The sequence below is a fragment of the Cynoglossus semilaevis genome, chromosome 16 (genome assembly GCF_000523025.1).
Source record: "Cynoglossus semilaevis isolate Cse_v1.0 chromosome 16, Cse_v1.0, whole genome shotgun sequence".
NCBI lineage: Eukaryota > Metazoa > Chordata > Actinopteri > Pleuronectiformes > Cynoglossidae > Cynoglossus > Cynoglossus semilaevis.
The window spans coordinates 14,475,454-14,486,352 of NC_024322.1; the positions used below are offsets into that span (position 1 = coordinate 14,475,454).

The window sequence follows — 10,899 nt, forward strand, 5'->3', positions numbered from 1 at the left end:
AGACTTACAGATCTGTTCTGGAGGATTTTCAACATCACAATAACCTTGAATTACAGTCCTGGAACTGTGATGAGAAGCTGTGATGAGGCCGATGTGTCGGAGGGAAACGACACAGATACGTGCACCTCGTACAGACTGAACTTCCTGTTGCTTTACGTAGTGCTTTTTGCACCAAAACTGTGAACACAGTCACGAGTTCTCACTTCATCAGTCACTTCATGACAGGTGAAACTTTAACATTACAGATCTAATCTAGACTTTGGTAGAGGTTCCCAAAGTAGGGGGCAGGTCCTTGCTGGGGGCACGGAAAGACAAATTATTACAGTTTCTTTTTTTTAATGTTTTTATATACATTTCAGACATGTTTTTTGAAATTTTTTTATATATACATTTCAGACATGTTTTTTTGTTGCAGTTGTATGGATATATATGTATATATACATATATGCTAAATATAATGTAATATATATATACATATATACTGTATGTGTATATAAATCTGTATGAATATATGTATACATGTGTTTATGTATATATTATATATATAGTGTATGCACACACACACACATACATGTATATATGTATATATAAATATATCTATACATATATGTACATATATAGTACACACTCCCACACTGTTCCTCCGTCTAAAGCTCTCCTCCTGCTTTGCTCTTGTCATGCCCGCAGCACCAGTCAATAGCCCATCAGCAGCCTTTTGTGGAGAGCTCCTCATTGGTCGATTTCTCATGTATGGATCAGCATTCATATTCACGGTGAAATCATCGCACGAGATGAACTCATGCATGTTTAACATGAGTGAGAAAATGATTATCCTCCAAGAATCGACGGTGGGTTTTTTTTTTGTCCGACCCTGAGTGTGGAGCTGAGCAGAACGTCCTCTTTGTCACTTTCTGCCGCCCCGTCCCAGAAATGACAGTGTGTCCACGTGAGCCAATCACGCTGCCTCGGCGTTGCCCGTGATCCACGGTTAGCCGTTGTGCGCGGCCGCCCTGGGTGGACCTTAAGTGCATCCTGTCCAGAGAGAGATTGCGGCAGGAAAAGACTGATCAGCTGAGCCGAGTGAAGGTCGGACAGAATTATCATCAGGTCACGTCTGAAACAGGGGCTTGTTGTGTGGTGACTGACGAGTTTGGACTCAGGGACACATCAGAATTAGAGGTTAATGACAGACAGAGCCTTGGTGGGCTGCACTTATCACACTGATACAGATACAGCCGTGGTGTGCTTCAGTGTGTGTGTGTGAGGGTTGACTGGTATTGCTGTACCTGTGGGGACAATAGTTTAGACTGTGCCGTTGCTGCCGGGTCAGTGAGTGAGAGGGTGTTCTGGTGTGAGTTAGGATTAGAATTAGGCTCAGATTAGAGTTAGGATTAGGAATATTATTAGGATTACATTTGTAATGGATAAGGTTAGGATTATTGGTTACCAGCAGCACTCTGACTAAGAAAATAGGCATTGAACTGAGCAAATATTGAATTTTTTTGTTGTTGTTGATGTTGTTGTTTTTGTGGTTGTCCTGTAATGCAGTGTTTCCCAAACTTTTTTTCTGGGGACCCATATTTTAAAAGACACAAATCTTCGCGACCCGAGTCAATCGACTCATGGGAAACATGAGACGAGAAGACCCCAAAAAAAATCTCTTGTGACCCTCAGGTGGAGACCAAAGCATGAAAGAAAAGGCGCTGGTGTTTGTGTAGTCGACGCCTCCTCGTCCTGGTGCGAGTGCATTTATCACAGGAGACACCGGTGTCCGTGCCACTTCCGGGCAAATCCCGTCCAAATTGCTCGGCTTTTGTATCTCGTTGAATCGATGTGATCTGGCAGCAGTGAGAATCTCAGCAGACAGTCAACATATACACCTCCGTGTGTTGATGGAGAGTTCAAAAGTTGCTCATTTCTAAAACCCTAAGTGTGGACTTTTAATGGAAATCTCTGCTCTGGTTGTGGTTCATTAACGGTTTAGTGAATTTCGGTACAAACAAAAAAAAAAAAGTCTTTCCTTCCACCGGAGAGAGATAAGCAGCCGTGGTAATATATTTTTAAATGCACCAGGCCCGAGCTGCGTTCAGTTTGTTCACAAAGAATCCAGGGAGCTGCAGCGCTTTATGTGTTTTAATGGGAAATAAAATTAAAAATGGCCGGAAGTATTTATCTTACACATACTTGGAAAAAAACCCAGAGCCATATTTTGTGCATAAACACGGCTGCACTTTTAAAATAAGGTAACCTTTTTTTTTTTTTTTCATCTTTAACCCTTTTATTTATTTATTTATTTCAAATGTTTTTATGGCCCTGAAACTGTGCTGAGAATATATATTGGATTTAATTTAGATTCCCGTGCAGTCTTTAAAATTAAACGGCCCGGTGCAGAGTGTAGTGTAAGCACATCCACGCCGGAACACGCAGCTGTGCTGTTTTTGTTTTGATCAGTGTTCAGTATTTAGAGCAACAAAAACCATGATCGGAATGCTTTGAAATTAAAGCTGTGAAATTAATATTCTTTTTGAAAATAAGATGTCTTTTTAATCACTGGGGGTGTCATCTTTTCTTACACACACTTGATTTAAAACGAACGATTGGGGGGAAAAAAAAGTCTCATTAGATTCACTTAAATATGTTTGTCCTTTACATTTAATTTAACATGTTCTGACTAATTTCCTGACACTTTGACAATCTTAAGTCATAGTTTTGGGAAATAATTAATTAAAAGCTCCTCGACCAAAACAAACAGATGGTCTCATTAAATGTTAAGAGAAAATAAGCAGCGTCCGTTTCCATATTTGTTTCTCAGTAATCCGTCCAAGTTATTTAATATTCGGAGAATTAAAAAATTCAGATGGTTTGGTGTTCAACAAGCTGCTAACGTCGATTTTGTACTTATATCAATAGTCTCCAAAAAGCCTCACCACCGTATGTTGTTGGATCATAATGATCCAAGAACTCAAGAACAGATTCATTATGTATTGATCGGTTTGTCTTTATTCCAGGGCCGTCTGATTATTAAATATTTGAATCTGATTATTAACAGAGTGACTAATGTCTTTAACACTTTTAGTTATTTGTGATTAATCGTGATCATGTTTAATCACGAATAACAATTAATTGGGTTAAGTCGACATTCTCAAATTTCAATAATTTGACAAAAAATGACGTAAAAATTACGACGTTTTTTGGTGGAAAACTGATGCACTTTTATTGCAGTTCAGAAGGGGGTGCTTGGGTGACTTTCCTACAGTGTGCGTAAATAACATGTATGTATGATATTGGAGCAATGATAAATGAATGGTTTTTTTTGCACTTGATTTGACTCTCCTGCTTTACGCAAAAAATAAATATATTAAATTTCAAAATAATTTCAAGTACTCTGTAAATGTCTCTGCAGTATTTGACATGAATGTCGTGTAATTTCACCAAATGTTTTTGTGTTGTCTTTGTTTCCACCAGCGTGCATTCCAGGCTTCTACAAGGCCTACGCCGGAAACATCAAGTGTTCCAAATGCCCTCCTCACAGCTTCAGTTACGCTGAAGGATCGTCCATCTGCCACTGTGAGAAAGGCTTCTACAGGGCAAGGAAAGATCCGCCCACCATGGCCTGTACACGTAAGTACTACTTCACAGTACAAACCACGTTTCAGACCATTTGTATTCATGAGAACCACGAGGTTAAGTTCAAAGACGAGTTGGAAAAAAGAACGCTATTTAAGAACTCAACACTGGCGAGGATTTTTTTTTATGTCAGAGAATTCCGTCCTGTAGAATTCTGGAATGTCGTTCGCACCAGGTCAACCTGCGTCTTTCGCCTGGACTACAGTGAAGTGCCTTTCAAATGTGCTTCCAGTTTTCAAAGTACAATCCATCGAAGCTCAAGGTTGAAGAGCCTCGGTGAAGTGAATGTGTTTAAATGGCAACGTTTGTCTCCAATGTTTATTGGAGCAACGATAAGTTGATGGTCGGTGGGATTATAGGATGTCCAGTCAGTCTGACCACGTGTTAAAATATGTGTCCTGACCTTTGGCCTGATGTTTTGGTGTCTCTCGTCCCTAGTCCGTATGTGGTGCGTTGGGAAAGTCTCTGGGTGAATTACTGTACGTGTCTTTCTTTGCCGATGATTCATCAAGACTCGTTCCGACTTCACACTTGCATTAAATCACAGTTTAACCTCACTAATTCTCCTTTAATTAAAAAGTCATTTGGCTGTCATGGAGAAAGAAGTGGGAGGTGAGGATGGGGGGGGGGGGCGACACAGGCTCGGACGAAATGTGATGCTGATTTACATCACAGTGTTTGTAGAATACAGTGTTTTCAAAACCTTGTCAAATCTGACTTCTCATGTATTAAATGTCTGTTGTACTCTGTTCATTCAGAAGCATTAGTGTGTAATACACATTATAATAGTAATGTTGAATATACTGCTGTGATATGTTAGCATTATTTATCAATATTTCTAAGCATTCGCAGATACTGATACTTAAAGAAACAGTAGCTCTGATAGCATATGGCTAATCATTAGCTACGTAGCTCAAGACAAAAGTAATCTTTTTTTCCAACTTTTAGCTTTAGCGCTTTTTTTTACCGGTCATATGTTTAACAAACACCGTTGATAAACAAGGATTTTTAAAATGAACTCAAGTTTTAAAAATAGTTTTTTTTTATGTGACTTTATTATTTGCTGTGATCTTATATTTTATGTATTTAATCAGTAGCTTAAAAAAAATTAAATCAGTTGCTTGATTTTGTTCGCTCGCCTCGTGTTGATGAGAAAGGAAAAAATACCTGTGAATATTAAAAGAGAACTTGAGAAGAAGACGGGGGAAGGGAGGAGGAGGAGGAGGAGAAAGAGGAGAAAGAGGAGAAAGAACCTGCAGAGCAAGTTGAGACAAAGATGGAGAAAAAGTGCGAAGGCTTGATGGAGGAGACAGTGAACGGAAGGAGGCTGGTGATACCAATCTCCCCCCTCGAGAGGGAGAGGAGTTGACGGATGGCAGTGGGGGCAGTGGGTGGATACTCCTCGGTGGAGGGAACAGAGAAGGTGAGATAATGGCTGATGGAGGTACAGAAGGAAAGGAAGTACACTGAGGGGAAACTGAGAGGAAGGAGGAGCACTCTGCTCTCCAAGTCAGAGATGGAGGGGGGGGGGGGGGGGGGGGGGGGAGGCTTCTCATCGTCAATGCTGACATTATGCTTGGCAGAATGGGAGTGTTCAAATCCCTCAGGTCTTTTAACTCCACCCTGCTGACAGCTGGCTGCCTGCTGTAGCACAATGCTCAGCCGACACACAAACACACACTTTCTGACAACACCCAAATACCCAGGTGGAAGACTGATGGTGTTGTGGAGGTGGAATGAACAATCGTTCGCTACAGCCGTGGAGACGCTGAGACGCCGATGGTTTTTCTACCAGTAACCATCAGATATCTGGCCACGATGGCTGAGATCAATGCAGTACAATATAGAACTGCATGTTAAAGTTTGGTAATGTGTCAAATTAAGTGTAATGTCTGGATGTGTTAACAGTTAAATTCAATTTGATCTCAGAGCAGGGGTGTCAAACCTACGGCCCGCGGGCCCTGGGGTGCCAAACCTACGGCCCGCGGGCCAAAATCGACCTTCCAAAGGGTTCAATCCGGCCCGCTTGATGAATTTTGAAAGTAAAAAAACACTTTGTCTGTGATGTTTTTTCAAATTATATTTCATTAAATATGAATATTGAACAATTAACACTGTTTTTCTGTAGCCATGATGACTGAATCGAAATTCTAATACAGTGTTATTTATACGTACTGGACGCTTTAATTTATTAGTGCAAGAAATGCTTTAAAAAACTGATCTTTGAACTGCGGTGTTCCTCAGGGATTAGTCAGAGAGTACTGTACCTTTTCCATAAATATTCCACAACTTGTGAGGTTATTTGCAGCTGTAAATCAAGGGCCCACTGAAAGTATTTATAGAAAGTTTTTATTTATAATTCATATGAATTAAACTGAATTTCCGACACTTGACTTTTCCTTCAGAGGTTCAACCATTTACCGCCTTCTTCATTCCAGGCCCTCCGTCTCCACCTCGTAACCTGATGTTCAACCTGAATGACACCTGCCTGATGCTGGAGTGGTCGCCACCCAGCGACACCGGGGGGCGCCGGGACCTCACTTACAACGTGCAGTGCAAGCGCTGCGGTCCTGAGCCCAACCACTGCCAGCTGTGCGAGGAGGACCTGCGCTTCCTGCCACGGCCACTGGGCCTAACCAACGCCACGGTCACCGTCACAGACTTCACAGCGCACGCCAACTACACCTTCGAGATCGAGTCGCTCAACGGCGTGTCGAACTTAAGCTCCTTCCCTCGCCAGGTGGCTGCCATCACCGTCAGAACTGATCAGGGCGGTGAGTACTGACTGCGCCATTTTTTATTTTACTTGACAGCGAGACTGGAGTGTGTGAGTGTGTGTGAGTGTGTGTGTGTGAAACATCTCCTATTGAGCCTTATTAATATCTACCTATAGTAATGTTATTATTAAGCCCCTCTTATCATGGGCTGAGCTGGAAATGGGAAGAAAACTGAAATGAAATCACAGTCCAATAATGACTGAGCAGAGATATGTCATAATTATCACACACTGTCATCATTAATTAACTGCAGTGGCCCCTAATGGCTTTAGATGGTGTTTCTTCATATCGCCCAGGCTCAGTGTAATCCCATTTAATCATTTCTTTTAACGTTTGATGACGTCTGTTGCCGTCGGTGATTGTGCTGTGGCTGTGGACTGATACTGACTGAGGTCAGACACGACACGTTTAGACGGAAAAACTGGAGTTCTCTTTGGGAGAGTTGTTTTAATCCGATGGAAATGTGGTCGCGGTCATGAGGATATCTGTTTGTCGTAGGTGGGAAATGTGAGTTTTGTTGGTTGTTTAGTTATTTTAAAAATGACATCAATTTCTCATAAACATAGTCTTGAACATTGAATAATGATGATTTTATTTTCGACCATTTTTTTTGTACTTACTTTACAATATAATCTACTGATGTCTACTATATTAGCTCCATAAGCTGGTCTTGACTACATACTGTATGCAAAAAGAGCAGAAGAAATTGCACTCAATCAATACTTCAAACTCAAAATATTACAGGGAAACTCAAACTGTTGTCCGGAAGAGTCCCGAAATAGGAAGAAATGACAAATGAAAATGATAATTTTTAAGAAAAAATTTGTGTTAATGGGCAATCGAAGAACTGTCAGCACCATGTACCTGAAGCCCCACGCCGTAATAATTCATCAACTACTTCATATATAAATATATAAATATATATACACATATGTATATACATACATATGTACGTATATATGTATGTATGTATATATATATATATATATTTTATTCAATAACATAATAAATTCAGGTCCAAGGGATTTTTGCAGTATTTTCCGTTTTTAATTGTGAAGTTACCTTCTCACCTCGTCATGTTTCCAGTCATTATTAGAGGCAGGTCAGCACCGAGAGGTTCCTCCACGTGTACGCTCCATGTCTGTAGAGACTGAACAGAACATATTTCCTCTGGGACGTGGCCTGGAGCTCCATGGGTTTATGTTTCTCCACGTCATTTGCAAACATTGTGTTTTCTGTTTCCTCACTCATCCTGCTCCCCCCCCCCCCCCTCCCCCTGAGCCTTCTCCCCCCCCCCCCCCTTCATTGTCTCGCTTTTTCTGGCTCGTCCTCGTCATTTGTTTCCAACTCTTTTTTCTCTTTCTTTTTTTTTCACTTTTCTCACCTCGTTTTTTTTTTGGTTTTTTTCCTCTTCTTCTCTTCACCCGCGTCTGTTGCTGTGGGAGTCTGGGGAAAAATACATTTACTCATAGAGTCAAAACACATTAAATGCATCATTCCGTGTCACTGGGGACAAGTCATGTCTTTATAGCCAACTTAATGTTACACATTGCTTTTTTTTTTTTATTTCATTAAGACACCCAGTCTATCACATTATCATGGCTGCTCCCTTGGCTGTACACAAGACTCATTTTATCACTAATACAGCGAGCTGTAGCTATTTAAAATGCTCAGGGGAATAAGCAGATGTCTGGAGCTGAGCCAGTGATAAACAGACTGATGATGTGTTTCACTGGAGTTTAGTTTTCCAGGGTTACGGAGGCTAACATTTATGTGCCATTTGATGTAAAAGTTATTGATTACATACTTAGCATGTTGCCTTTAATTATACAGTGTGCCATCAGGACATGTGCTGATTATTCTGTGTTTTTTTTCCAAGCATTTTACACAAATTGCTGTTAAGTAGTTAAGCTTTTTTTTTTTCTTTTTTCTTTTTTCTCACACCCCGACTGAGAGCTGATTTCCAAAGATTTCTTGCCTCATTTTTGTTAAAACATGTAGGACTTTGGTCGGCCTGTAAATGGCACATAACACTTTTCTTTGGTTTTTATAAATTTCTTTCACACTAGAAGAAGTCATATACGTGTAAATTAGATAACTACGTTTAATTAAATAGGTGTAAAAAAGGTATGAATAAATTCACAAAATCAACTCTTCATATAGGTGTTTAAAAACAGTGTGGTTTTAAAAACATTGACATTATACTGTAGAGTCTGAACTGGAGAACGTTCTTCAGCGTCTCCTTCCTGTCGGTATTTCTCAACTTAATCGTCAACAGTTTGAACGTAGCCAGACAAAAAAAAAGCATGTGTGACAAAATAATATTTTTATCGAAAGAAAAAGAAAATGTCGAGCCCAGTTATTATCAACTGGTGGCCTGCGGACTGAATCCAGCCCACCAAACAATCCGCTTCGGCCTGTGGGACTTTTTAAGAAGGTCGTTGTTTTCATGTTACCAACCCACAAACCCTGTGGAAAACAAAGGGAAATAAATCCTCGCCGTCCATTCCATCAACATCAAGCTCAACTCGTCTCTGTGATGAGCCGGTTTGGAAATCATGGCAGAAATTATTAACAGCATTAGCATACTGTAGTGGTCAGCAGAAATGAGGCAGCCGTGAAATCCTGTGTTGTGGGGAAAAAAACGGAGAGTCTCCTGCAGTAATGTCTCATGGCCAGAGATAAATTGGACTTTGTCATTAAAATGCAGATGGCTTTTTTTTTTCTGTGGCTGTTGGCTATCTCAACACACACGTGCACACGTGCACACACACTCATAACAATTCATGAGTGCTTTCATATGAGGTTCAGTACCAGGAGAAAGAGAAGATTCAGAAATCCAGTGTCTGGTCACTTTTTCTAGAACGGTTCTACAGGAGAGAGACATTTGGTCGATCTGTTAATCTGAAGAGTTTTGCTCTTTGTATTTTTTTTTTTTGTTTTTTGTTCCTAATAAGAATCAGTTTCTAAAGAGTTTTGTTCTTTGTATTTTAAATTCTTTTTGTTCCTAATAAGAATCAGTTTCTCCAACGATTCTTATTATGGACATGAAATAATATAACGGAACAGCTTCTTCAACAAAGTGGGGGCAAAAGAGGAGCGAAGGCGGCTGAAGGACAAGTAAACGTTGAATGTGGGAGTAGAAGGTTGAGCAGAATAAGGTAAAGCTGAGAGGTTAATAGAGAGAAAGAGATGTGGTGAGAGAGAGAGAGAAGAAGAAGAAGAAGAGAGTCAGAGCCAGAGAGGACAAGCAATAAAGACAGAGAGGTTATGGATGTGGAGAGCAGGAGCCCAGCAGGACAGAGACAGATGTAGTGACAGTGAAAACGAAGAAGGTGAAAAAAGGAAGATGGAAAATAAGAAGCAGAGCACCAGAAGATGATTGAGTGAGGAGAGCACCACGAAGAGCAAAGAAAGGGTCGGAGGAGAGAAGAACGGAGTGAATCTGCTGACAAGGACTGAGGGCAGAAGATAAAGAGACAGTGAGAGGAGAGTGAGGGTTCGCAGTCACGCAGAAGACATGTGGAAACTCGTGCGTGATTTTGCTGTAGTGTAACGTAACGATGACTTTGGTTTTAGACTCTACCTCATCTGATTTGGTGGTAGCTTTTTTTTTCTGTTAGAGCTTAATTACACTAATTAATAACGTGTCACATTTTCACAGAAACCCTAATTCATCATTAGCACAAGCTGTTATTAGCATTAGCATTATATCATAGACTTGAAGCGATGTCACAGTGGTGTCAGGTGACCAAGATGACATTATTTTACCTAGCGTTATGTTCAGCACTTGGCGACCACATGCTAACAGAGCTAACCTCAGCCATATGTTTGCTAGTGGCAGTTTTATGGAACTGAGCAGCATTCACTGGTATTTGCTCCCGTATCTAACTGAAACTAGCTTCTTCATCTAGTGTTAGCTCAGTCGTGATGACATCATCGATGGTGCTGTAATGCACCATCCATGTAAGTAGACTCTAGTGTTTGCCTGATGTATGCCAGTGTTTTTAAATTTGGTGCTCTAACGTTTGGTTATGCCTTATGATTAATTGGTGGTGTCATCAGCATAGAAACACATACAACCAGTATAGACGTATAATATGAAGTTTCTAAACCGTAGTAAATGCAGTTTTTTTATTGCTATACAGGTGAAGTTGTGTCTTTTTCAGAAAGTATGAGTTGCCTCTGACCTCTGACTGATAAATGATATTTGCCCTTTGACCTTTTAAAAAAGGACCTGTTCTTTTACATCAGAGGTTTTTCTTCACCATCTGTTGCAGATGATAATTTTAGCTTCTACTTTCCTACATTTTTCCCCTATAATTTGACATTTTGTAAGTGGAGAGTTCGTTTGCCGTCTCTGTGTGTTTTATGTCTACATTAGTGTGTTAAAATATTTTGTATGCATATATGCAAAAAATTAAAAAAAAAAAAAAACATTTTAAAGGGGGAAGTTAGTTAGTAGCTGTGTTTCCTTCTGCAAATCTGGGAACCA

At 40.3% G+C, this 10,899-nt stretch overlaps 1 protein-coding gene across 2 annotated transcripts in view; it reads left to right on the forward strand.

The window, feature by feature from the left end:
- LOC103392284 (ephrin type-A receptor 6) overlaps positions 1 to 10,899 on the forward strand; it is a 101,390-nt gene that overhangs the window by 33,083 nt on the left and 57,408 nt on the right. For both annotated transcript variants that reach the window (XM_025063659.1, XM_025063660.1), the window contains exons 2-3: positions 3,466 to 3,621; positions 6,066 to 6,401. In XM_025063659.1, coding sequence (XP_024919427.1) covers positions 3,466 to 3,621; positions 6,066 to 6,401 — 492 coding nt within the window. The remainder of the gene's footprint in view (positions 1 to 3,465; positions 3,622 to 6,065; positions 6,402 to 10,899) is intronic.